Source organism: Sander lucioperca, chromosome 18, assembly GCF_008315115.2.
Source record: "Sander lucioperca isolate FBNREF2018 chromosome 18, SLUC_FBN_1.2, whole genome shotgun sequence".
Classification (NCBI taxonomy): domain Eukaryota; kingdom Metazoa; phylum Chordata; class Actinopteri; order Perciformes; family Percidae; genus Sander; species Sander lucioperca.
This window is the reverse complement of record NC_050190.1, coordinates 30,632,211-30,644,966: the sequence shown is the minus strand read 5'-3', so window position 1 is coordinate 30,644,966 and position 12,756 is coordinate 30,632,211. Positions and strand designations below refer to the sequence as shown.

Below are 12,756 nucleotides of genomic sequence, written 5' to 3'. Positions count from 1 at the left end.
CAGTAAAGCAGAGACGTCCGTCATTATCTCGCTCAAGGGCGCTCACAATCGCAAACTATCTTTAATGGAGACTGACCCTGAGACCTTCTAGTCACAGAAGATTGCCTCTTAAGACACAAAGCCTGCCTGCTGTCTGCTCAGTTCACAGCTCCTGTATTACGATATGCCTGTAATGTTTGGTTTGGATTGGTATGGTTCAAGACCTAAGATTATAGGCTGGTGTAAGATAATATCAGACCATGAAGTTATGCGTAGCAGCAATGCTGCATCGTTACATAAGGCCTGAGCTGAAGTTTACTTTTCCAGCGTTGTGGGGTCTTTTTTCACTTTAGCTCCTTGCGGTGCTTCTCTGCAGCTCCCTTGGCCCTCAACTCTCTTCTCCTCATCTCCCCCTCTCCACTCTGCTACCCACTGCTCCTTGTTTTCTTTTTTCAACTCTTTTGGCCAAGAGTTTCTGGTTTTTCTTTTCTTCCTTCCACTATGGCCAACTTTGACTTCTGTGCTCTTTCACTACATGTGGGCCAGATTTATTCCATCCATATCGTGTGTGTGTGTGTGTGTGTGTGTGTGTTTGTGTGTGTGTGTGTGTGTGTGTGTGTGGCATCCTAATCTCACACAGACACCTAGAATAACACCCTCACACGTCTGTCTTCTTATGCCCTGTGGCTTTGCAGTAGTGTACTGTAGGGGGTGTCTGTGGGTGTGTGTGTAGGGCATCCTAATCTCACACAGACACCTAGAATAACACCCTCACACACCTGTCTTCTTATGCTCTGTGGCTTAGCAGTAGTGTACTGTAGGGTGTGTGTGTGTGTGTGTGAGTGTGAGTGAGAGAGAGAGAGAGTGACTGCAGCTGCTTTTGGCCATCCAGGCTGCCTCCTCGTTTTCAGCTTCATTTCCCCCCCTAATGAAGATTCAGAGGCAGCGCAGTTACTGGCACAAGGCAGGAGAGGAGAGCGAGGGAGGGGCGGTAGCGTATAGGCGATAGGGAAGAGGAAGCGTCAAGATGGAGGGAGAAGGAAAGTATTGGAGAATCCTGAGGAAGAGAGAGAGGCAGCAAGGCAGGCAAGAGAGAGAAAAAAGGAGGAGGGAAGATGAATGGGAAGAGAGGAAGAAGGAGAGAAGATGAATGGGGAAGCGAGGACAGCTACAACAGAGAGAAGAGAGGGAAAAGGCTGATGAGTTTTGTGATAAAGATGACTAGAGAGAAAGTAGCCTTCTCTCTTTCTCGCTCTCCTAATTAGCACCCTGGCTGTGATGAATGACACAGCACTTAGGACCCAATCAGGGAGCCGACCTTGTCATGTGTGTTGATGGGGTGGGTGACTCTACCCCTCTCCCCCCACCCCTTTGCCACCACCACCTCATCACCTCTGTCCCCCACTTACCTATTGTACCACCTCCTGTGGAAGCAGATGCTGCTAATATCAAGGTGTGTGTGTGTGTGTGTGTGTGTGTGTGTGTGTGTGTGTGTGTGTGTGTGTGTGTGTGTGTGTGTGTGTGTGTGTGTGTGTGTGTGTGCATGCTCACTTGTCCACTGTGTTTGTGTGAGTAGGCGCCTTGTCCTCCAGCCTCAATGGCTGGCAGTCCCACACATCGGTGTGAACACTCTCAGTTGTGCGCTTACACCCACACCTGCCTCATTTCATATGTAGTGACTTTTGTTTTGCAGCATTAGATGTGACATTATCAGTTTAGAGTTAGCACTGTCATGTAAGATAAAGGAACTTTGTTAGGGACCAAACAGTGAGGTAACAATGACACAGGTGTTTTAATTTCCAGCACAGTTTTTTTTATTAAAAAACACAGTTTAAGCTCGAAACTCTGAAGATGCACAACAACCGTAAGAAACACAAAACCTGTAGGGGCTGATACAGGACCAACCTTTTTTTTAGCGGTTAGATGAAAGTAATATTCAGATAGCAGTTAGATTAAAATATTTAGAAAATATCAAGTCTCAAGTCACTGTCACTCCTTACATCAATGCAAAACTTAAGTATGCAAATGAACTATTTTTCTATTTATTTTTATTAAATATTCATCAGCATGCAAAGTCATTGATTAATACCGTGCTGTAGCAAGAAAGGGGTGCGACCAACTGAGAAGCCAGTTCTACCAATGGAAAAGTTAGTCCATTATTTTGCTACTCTTTGCTCCATTGTGGGAATGTTTGAGGGCACTGCAGTATATGGAGCATACATTTCACACACACACAAATAGATTGTGATTTCTGAATGATTTTGTATTCAGCCTTAGGAATATGTAATGTTTGAGCATCTGCATGTCCATGGCAACTGACCAAACCCAGTCTTTTGCTGGACTGTGTGATATGGCCAAAAGATTGATACTCTATTGATCTCCAAGGGGAAATTCAAGAAAAAGCTCCAGAACAAGTGAGTAAGTGGACCTTGAGTTGAGATTGGTTTGAAACCGTTGTTTCCTAGGTGAAGAATGAACTGTCAAGCTTAGGTTGAAGACTGATTTTTGCCATCGGACCTTGTCATAGAGTATGTTGTAATTTTGCCAAGTTCCCAGGACTCAGAAATGATAGCTGAAACTATGACTAATATATCAGACCCAAGTTGTAATAAACAGGAATTATCCTTTAAATTTGCTGAAACATTCGTCCTTGAGGGAGAACACTGGAGACAGGCCCAGACCCTGAGAAATGTGGGTGGTTCAATGGATGCATTTGAATATTCGTCGGTTGTTCCGAAGTGATACCTTGTTAGTGATGTGTCCCCTTGAGTGTGTTTGTGATCATGATAGCTGGAACTGCAGTGATATGTTTTAGCCCCCAGGTCTTCGTCTATTTTTCCATCACTCAGTCACGGTGTGTGTTTCAGATCCAGCGTGCTGTGTTTTTTCTCCCCTGCAGAGCAGTAAAAACTGGCGGGCTGCGATAGATCTGATGGGCCGGCTGCTGACAGCTCATGGTCAGGGATACGGAAAGGCTGGCCAGCCAACCTCCCACACCACCGACTCACTGCAGGTAAGACGCCAGCGACGTTCTCTTCATCTATCCATTCATCTGTCTGTCTCTCTGCGTTGGAGAGTGATGGGAAGTGAAGCCAAGACAGGTCTTGTTCTACAGATTAATGTAACAATTACAAAATAGCACTTAAAAATGAACTTAGCTGAAAATAAACCCAAGAATGCGCTTGCACTTAAAGAATTATGTATTGAAATGTTCTCACTGAAATTGTATAACAATTTATCTGTTATTTGTTACCCTATTATTTTGTTATAAGAGTTCATTACATTTTTTTGGTCATTTTGTTTAGTATCCAAACTGATAATAGAATTTCTCCCGCTCCTAGAATACATCAGCACAGTTTGTAAGACATGACCACTAACTTGTTAGTTTTGTTCTACTGTCCTTTTATACTATTTGTTAGTGTTGCTGCTAGCACATTTTTATGGCTGGGTTTGTGGAGCTCCATCCAGAAGATGGATGGTTGCATAAGCTCATTAAGAAGGCCACCCCTGTGGTAAGCTCAGTGTATGAGACTTTAAGTTAATCGACCCTGTTTTTGCCTCATGCTGCATATTACAATTTGTTCTACGTTCTTAAACATCCTGGCAGTTTTGAAATCCAGGTTTTGAATGTGTGGCCCTTTTTAAAACGATTTAATGTGTTTTTAGTTTTAGTTGTGTTTTCTTCTAAATTTAATATGCATCACAACAAAATTATGACTAATAGGCATCTCTGTTAACCTTTTACCACCAACTGTTCTTCCCACAGGACATTAGCACTAGGGCTGGGTACAGAATTCAATACTTTTTAGGCACCGACCGAATTGCCTCCTTAGTATTGAGTATCACAAAAATGCCTCATCATTCAATACCTAATGAGCAAATCTTATCAGCGTCAGTGAGCCAATAAGCATGCAGCATGCTTCTACCAAGCTCTAGTTATGTTTGTGATTGGCTGTCTAACGTTACACGTCAGAGAGACACGCAGGAAAACTCTATGTTACACAGAGACGGCTCACGTAGTAGCTGAAAAATATAAATGTGTGCCGTAATGTTCTTTTTGTTAAAATGGATTTCATAACATTTGGTATCGAAAAAAGTATAGTTTAGGAACCGGTATCGAAGTCACGGTATTGATATTGGTACCGGTATTGAATATTTTTCAAAACTGGAAGTCCTATAGGAAGTTACATAAATGTGGACGTGTAATATACGTATAGATAGATCAGACTATCATCTTACAGATGCATGGCAGAGTATACAACTAAAACCAAAAGGATATTTTTTCTCCCTACCTTTCAAGCAGTCTGATGGTCCAACAAAGTAATAAATCCTTGAAAATGTTTAAATGCATCATAAGGGAATGATCAAAATTGTTTTAATTAAGGTGTACAATCTCCATAAGGGAAGTGGATGTTAAAGGGTTAAATTGTCTTCCTTTTGAAATCCACGTGGAATAAAAAATAAATTAAAAAAACTTGGTAGCTACTGTTAGGCCTTATAGAAGTAATCTTACAAATGACAATGCTGTAATCATTATTTCTTCTCTACACTCTCTAGATGGCACTATACAATGAACATGTGACAAAATGTGCACGCAAGAGAGCAGATTACATGCTTTACACAGTCAGTCAACATTTTCTTGAGGCTCCCTGTGTCCTCCCATAGTTCCAAGTGCATCATAAAGACGTTTTACACTATAAATTCGCCTAGGCTGTTATCAGTGGTGGAAAAAGTATTCAGATCCTTTAAGGCCCGGACACACAGAGCCGATAATCGGCCATCAGACAGTCTGGCGAGGTCAGTGACTCGAGTCTGTTCGGTGTGTTCCGTGCCGTCGTCCGTCCGACGGGCTGTCGTCCTTCATTTTGGCCGATTTGACATGTATAATCGGCGGGGCGGGCACTGCTGGCAGTCGGAGGTAGTAGAGTGCTAACCCGGAAACGGGGAGCGGAATGAGCGTGACTAGAGTCTCTCAAAATCTGACGAAAATCTTTTAAACTGACCTTTGTTGATCTGAAATGAAGACAGATTCAGCAACTGCACGGCCTATTTCTCGCTTAAAATGTTTTCAGAAACACGTTTCGGTGAACTATTTTAGTACAATATGAGATCGTATTCTGAACAAGCCGCCATGACAGTCTGTCTTTGAATTTCCAGAGAAACCAGACCCATGTGACGGGTTCGTCCAATCAGCTGCCAGTTTTTATTTTTGGGCGACAACACAGATTAGCGCCGCCTGCTGTTATGGAGACGTATTACTTCTCGTCTCTTCGGTGTGTTCTGAGGCATTTTTTTGACAAACTCGGGGAGACTGATCAGTCCAACTGCCTTTTCTGCCGACGGTTGGCCATCTGGTTGGTGTGTAAGCAGCTTTACTTAAGTAAAAGTACTAATACCACAGTTTAAAAATACTCTGTTACAAGTTTCAGCAAATATGACAGAAAGTTAGTTTTATAAGTCTTACCTACTGCACCTTTAATGAGGATGTTGTGGTGTTACAAAGTCAAGAAATGGGTCGAGAACAGTTTTTGGGGGGCTGCCATGCTGCTCAGGGGCTTCTGGATCCTTCCATGTTTTATCACTGGGAGGTAGTCCATCCCCAACTCTATCACATCAGGACACAACTGCACGTGCCTGGGCTTCTGTCCAAGTGCACTTGTGCTGTCAGACGCTCATGACAACACCACATGGTCCTGGAACAGCCTGTGCTCTTCACATGTGCAGAAGCTCTACACAGCATAAACACAGGGACGTTTTCATTCATTTGATTCACACATAAAATGTCCAGCTCAGTACATATCTTGGTCACAATTCTTAAATACATACATTCAAGGCATTATCTTTTGTTTCTGTTAGAAAATGAATACTGGACATTAAGGCATCAGATTCCGTCTTTCAGATCCATTCTCTTTAATATCAATATCAGTATTGGCCTTGAAAAATCCAAACACAAATCAAATGGTTGGGCTTTGGAACAAAACATTGCGTCAGGATTGCAACCCCATAATGTCGTTTTTTAATTATGTAAGAACAAGAGATGATTTAATAAATACTGCACCAATGATGTATTGCATTATAGATTCAAATGTTATCAATGTACAATGAAAGCCAAGACATTTTATTACATTATTGAGCATGTTATTGTATAATTGGATTCTGACCAAATTAACTGGGAAATATTTACAGTTTTGGGACTAATTAAGGATGTTTAAGTCAAAAGGGTAATGCCTCATTTTCACTGCGTTGTACAGCTCCACTCCACTCTCCTCCACTCACTCTTAGTACCAGGTACATTTCAAGATTTCCTTTTCCACTGCAGATAGTACCCCGGCAATGTGGCGGGATTCTTAGCTGATCGTCATAGCGCGTGACATCAACTTTGACGCGACAACGCTCTCGCTGGATCCTGTGCCATACCATGCCGTGGAAATGTGGCAATAGACACACAAAAACATAGACATAGAGTCTGAGGGCCCTATCTTGCACCCGGCACAGCGCAAAGCCCGACACAAGTGTCTTTGCTAGTTTAAGACCGACGCAGTTTTCAGTTTCCCTTCCATCGTTTAAATAGCAAATGCCCCTGCGCCCATCTTTGCGCCCATGGGCATGCTGGTCTTACAGGGAGGTGTGTTCAGGTGCATTCTTGGCTCTTGCGCAGCGCACGCACCCTATGCTTGTTACACACACAGGGACGCGCAGCAGCACATCAACATGCAAAAGATTACAAATAAAAATATTACGGTGTAAAATAATATTATGATATTATCTGCTCGCGTGCTTTCACTTCACACACACGAGCAGATCAGTTTCTTCTCCTGAAAATCTGTCCTTCCTGCTTAGCAAATCCGCCATCCTAACAGCAATGCGCCAAGGTACAAACGCACCTGGCTTTTAAAGGGAATGGGAGATGACACTCTGATTGGTTTATTGCATGTTACGCCCAAAACACACCTATTGATTAATTGAGACACTAAGTAATCCCTTTTTAACCATGCGCCTGGCGCACAGACCCTTTTTTCCGCCGTCAAACTAGCAAAAGTGGATCCGTACACACCCTAAACGCACCTGCGCCAGGCGCTTCACGCCGTGCGCTTAGATCGTTAAAATAGGGTCCTGACCGATAAGGCCGGTTACACACTGGATGCGTCTCACGCGCGTCTCGAGCCGCGCCTGAGACGCGTGCCTACCTAGAAATAGAACCGACACCTATTTTTCACGTGAGACGCGAGCGTGTTGGAAGCGTTTCCAGGCAAAATAGAATAGGAAAATATGTTTATATGTCATTTAGACATGAATGCATATTAATAAATGACATCTTGATGTTTGAAAGTCTCTAGGTTTTGACATCAATGTAGATATAAATGTAATAAAAAATTTCAGAGAAAAGATTTTCAAATATTGCACCTGTCATACAGAACGAAATATTCTGTAACATATTTTGCAGTCAATACTGCCGACGTTGTCTTACTTTAATCAAATCAGTAGGCTATATATTTATGTTTAACAACTCTCTCCCCATACGTGGAACAAGCCGATATATAAAGGGTAGGATAGGCTATAATAACAACGTAGTGTGTGTTGAGTGACGGTCCAACATCAGATAGGCTATATAGGCTCTTTACAGCTACACAAAGTTGTTATAAACAGACAGCCCACTTACCCATTTTTCAGAGTTTGAATCTGTCGGCGCTATGTCCCGAGATCAGCCCTCCCTTTACCTAGCAGCAGGAGCAGCGCCGCGTCAGACACGCTTCCGGTGTGTAGGACACAGAAAAATCCACGCAGCCGCCACGCTTCTGAGACGCAACAGAAACGCCACGCTCGCACGACGCATCCAGTGTGTAACCGGCCTAACTGGCAGAGGGCGGTACAGCTGTGACCAGGCGAGATAGGAGAATTAGCATGATGTGTTTTTAATGTTTCTTTTGTACGCTAAATATTTGATTAATGTCTTATCCCTTCATCTAACAAATAGATGGGGCTGTTTGTGTGTATTCCAGCTCTGGTTTGTGCGGCTGGCCCTCCTGACCAAGCTGAACCTCTTCCAAAACGCTGAACTGGAGTTTGAGCCCTTTGGCAACCTGGATCAACCAGACCTCTACTATGAGTACTACCCCACTGTTTACCCTGGGAGGAGAGGTATATACACACACTCTCAGCTTGTGTTAAACCATACCACCCTCTGTCCTTTGGGGTCATTATTATTGAATCTTTGATGTAGGAGGAGCACGTTTGGTTTTGATCCCAGAAACTTTAATCTACAAACTCTTCCATTGTAAAAATCATGTATAGTTTCATATCTCTTTTCATATTTCTTTTGTTCAAAACGTGCTCTGTGAATTCTCTTTGAAGGCTGACTGAGGGTTGAATAGTAGTATTTATGATAGGGCTGAAAAAGCTGCTCTAAAACTCATATCTATGAGTTTTAAATGTGTTATAAGCCCGCTATCCAAAAGGATTTTTGCATTTTACCCACATTTCTTTAAGGATACACAAGCATACCAGCACTGTCCTATTAAATATTCAAAGGAAAGTTTCTGCCAGGCACTTGATATTAGACTGTATCGTCGAGAAGCTCCAACAACTCTACTTGTCTCCAGCAGTTCTTTGGTTTTGTTTTTCCTCTTTTTACACTGCATGAATTGCTCTCTAATGTATTCCCATTACTTTGGATCTGCTTCGCCCCTCAGGCTACCACTGTGAAGGCAGTAGCAGGAACACAGCTGCACGCACACCACACACACACACACACAGTCGTACAAAAAAAGCACAATTGAAGCTACACGGCACAGCCTTCTAAAGAGAGAACCGATTGACTTTCCATTGCTCAATTTAAACGCTTTGTGCCCTGCTAGGTGCTCGCAGACAAACTGGCACGAGTAGCCGGGCATCAGAAGTCGAACATTTCTCCGGCCCAACGCTTGCATCGACTATCTATTACTCATGATCGCACTCTTTGAATGCCTTAAGAGACTCTGCCCATGTATCACTCTCCGAAAAATTCACATTCAAGTTTCACGTTTTAAACAATAAAGTAAGAGAAAGATGCATCAGTCTTCTCACAGGTTGAATAAAATGAACTTGTGGTCAAATGCTAACCTTCCCAGCTTCTGCTGTTTTTCCTCAGCTAGATGAAAGAGTTTTGGCCTCTGCACAAACGTGCAGTTAATGTCAGCCCGACAAAAAGATGAACATGCATACTAGACTAGGGGCATTTATTACGTCCCTTTTTAAGACTCACCCAGTTCTCTGTCTCCCAACAGTAACACTTTGTCACTTACTTAATGATGAGCTAAAACAACACTAACAACAGGTAGCATTACAATAAGGATCACTATTGTCTGTATCTTTTATTGATTTACTTAGCATAAAGCAAGATTCCATTACAACAAACAGAAGGGCCCTTTTTATTGCATGGATTGTGCCACCTTACAGTATATGTCACAGGAATGATTTAGAAATGCTGCAATATGCTTTAATAGGCTTTATTGCTTTTGCCATTGTTTGCAGAGTCATTCCAAGTGCACTAAATGAAACTAAAGTAATTCCAGTAATGCAATACAAAATGTATTATACATATAACTATACACACTTGTGTAAGATAGCTACAGGTATAGTAATAGAACAGCGCTAGTCAACGCTGTCTTCTGCATTTGGCCATAAGTTCTCATCCACGTCACACCTTACAGTATGTCCTCTCATGCAATACACCTGCATGCCTGATTCATCCCTGGCAATCTTCTGCAGATATGTCCAGACATCCAGCATGCATTGTGTCCAAGAGGCACATCTGACCACGTGGCTGGTGGTCAGCCACATGGTCATACTCAGATTCTAGTCAGAATCTGAGTCTGATACTGCTCCGTTGGGCTGTGATTATGGGCCGTGTTTCAACCGAACCAGGAAAGAAAATGCCTCTGCACTTAATTGGATAGACCTCCAACCAATCAGAGCAACGGAGTATGTGACGTATGTTGAGCCCACTATTAAACTTACATATATCAATTCACACAGTAGCTGTATGCAACTGATTAAACTTTTGCCGAATCCCGTAGGAAGGACGGCAAAAACACCTTTCCGATCGACAAATGTCTTGATCGCGGTTCTCTGTTCCTCTTTTAAAATGAATGCGCTGTTGATATCTTCTATATCAGACGCGATGGCGGAATCTACACATCTCAATTCTCCAGCGGCAGCCATCTTTGTTGTAAACAAATTCAACCCAAGCGCTCTTTGGTGACGTGGTTGATTACGTTACTGTTGATCATCTGTCCATCATCGTATAAAGCCCGCCCTGACAATTTGATTGCTCCAAACAGCTCTGGTTCGAGCATAGTTGCTCCACAACGGATCAAGTCCAGACCGAACTTCCCGACCTCAAATGTTGTGGGCGGGGCTAAGTTCGGCTGGCATCCAGGCTTAAACTTTCCACCTCCTATGAGGAAAATAATTCCTCTATGGGGTTGAGGAACGGAGAGTTAGGTGGAAGGAAAAGTGACACCATCCTGGGATGGGCTGTAAACCAGTCTGTGACTGGAAGAGAACGGTGAAACGCCAGATTGTCCCATACAATTACACAACTTTCTAGATTCTGCCTTACCTGCCTTCTTTCCTCACCTGGCACGAGTGTTTCATAGAGGTAATCAGGGAATGGAAAGAGGCGCTTAGTGTTGTAGGTCCCAGTTAGGGGTTTATGTTTATCTTTTTCACTACTCCTTTTTAAGATGTAGATGTGGCAGAAAAAAGCAAATTGCAGTCTCATAAGTAATTTTGTGTTGAACAGAAATTTTACATTTCTACGTGTATATAACGTACAAAATGGACTGTAAGTTTTGGTGGTGGTTGAGTGAAGAAAACGGTTCTTGAATTTTAAAAGATGTGGACATTGAATACATTTTGTGTCAAAGCAATGAAAAGTGATCAACAGTTGAGCGTACAGTTACAGTTACGTAACAGTTAGCGGAAAGAAGGGAGGGACTGAGAAGTTGTCGATGTTCAAATTTTGTGGCCAAGTCCTGGATCTTCACAATCCTACCTACAGCACCTTTAAAGTCAGAACTGTCATGGCGATGTGCTATCGGTCGGTGGCACAAATTGGCATGTCAATGTTCACCGAACTTGAATACAAAACACCCATGTGGAAATTATCCACCGATCGAGGCGTTTCCATTTAAATCAATTGATTTTGCTCTGAACTGTCGCTGTCGTGAATGCTGGTCTGATGGGAACTGTTCGTATCTCGTCACCCATGTGTGTGCTCCTGTAGATATAAACAAGATGGGCACATACTCTTCACATAGCCACTACTAAAGACCAACTTTACAGGGTACCTTTATTTTTAGTGTTCGGGGTCTGTACAATGTTAACATTTTAACAGACACTGTAAAGGTTTCAAAAGTCTTGATTTTAAGCCAATCAAACTTGTTGAAGCCTAGACGAGACGGAATATAGAATCATACCAGGAGAGAGCGTTGTCCAGTCAGCATGAAGATAAAACACATTGTAACAGAGGGCAGTAATGGACACTGGGCTAAATCGGTAAATGAGCGTGTATTCTCTACTCTAGATGGGTTAGATAGACAGCACAAGCAGATAGACTAGAGAGATAGAAATTGAGATACTTAGAATGGCAGAAGCAGCAGCCAAAGGTGGACCACAGCTAGCTGAGCGTCAGGTCTGATGACAATATCAAAGAGACTCTGATCAAAGCCCGGGAACTCACCTGAATATAGGCTCTTCCTCAGGAGATGTGTGTGTGTGTGTGTGTGTGTGTGTGTGTGTGTGTGTGTCAGAAAGATGAGTGATGGAGCTGTGCGGCACACACACAGAGAGAGAGATGAGAGGGTTTAATAAGCAGCCATACGTAGCTCAATGCCATCTGTAGGTTCCTGCCTCCAGGGCTGTCTGTGTGTGGGTGGATAGGTTTATATTCTCATCTCGCACTCTGTCTTTCTGTCTCTCTCCGCCTTCCCTCTCTTTTCTCTCTCGGTCTCTCTCTCTCTCTCTCTCTCTCCCTCCCTCCCATTATGTCCTCATGCCACCCTGTTTCTTATTTTCCCCTTTTCCCTCACACATTTTCTCCCTCTGTCTCCTGTTTTCTTCTTGTCCTCCCTCCCTCTCTCTCTCCCTCCCTCCCTCCTGTGCAGGCTCCATGGTGCCGTTCTCCATGCGGCTGCTGCATGCCGAGCTTCCCCAGTACCTGGTCAAGCCCCAGGAGGCTCTGGACCGCCTGCACAATCTCAAAACCGTCTGCCTCGCTGTTAGTATACACAACACACACATGAACACAGCCTCTGGATGAACATGAAGACATGCATACCCTGTAGTATTCACACAATAAAGCTACACACCCACAGAAAACCACACACAAACCCTTCAGCCCACCTGTGTAAACAGCCAAATATGGTTGGATTTTAGAGTTATTGAATATGCAGATTCTAAAACAGATACATTAAAAGCCTTCAGCGCTGGCAGTGAAGCAACTTCACCCTCTTGAGGTTTGAATTTTTCCCTTCCTGTTAACAGATTCTGGAGAACTTGGAGAAAGGCCTGACTGAGGATGGCAGCATGATCACCCTAACACAGGAGAACAGGGAAGGTAAGTACACACACACATACACACATACACACACACATGCTCACCAACACACAGACATTTGGCTCCAGACCTGGCCACAGTCCCAGACTGCATCACAATGTGGGAGGAGAGTGAGGTCATGTGCCCCAGTGGGTAATACACACACACACACACACACACACACACACACACACACACTC

The 12,756-nt window shown here is 43.3% G+C and overlaps 1 protein-coding gene across 3 annotated transcripts in view; it reads left to right on the top strand.

The window, feature by feature from the left end:
* Positions 1–12,756, top strand: part of trappc12 (trafficking protein particle complex 12) — a 41,310-nt gene that overhangs the window by 19,763 nt on the left and 8,791 nt on the right. For all 3 annotated transcript variants that reach the window (XM_031321435.2, XM_035994525.1, XM_035994524.1), the window contains exons 4-7: positions 2,879–2,992; positions 7,980–8,118; positions 12,126–12,238; positions 12,505–12,577. In XM_031321435.2, the coding sequence (XP_031177295.1) occupies positions 2,879–2,992; positions 7,980–8,118; positions 12,126–12,238; positions 12,505–12,577 (439 nt within the window). The remainder of the gene's footprint in view (positions 1–2,878; positions 2,993–7,979; positions 8,119–12,125; positions 12,239–12,504; positions 12,578–12,756) is intronic.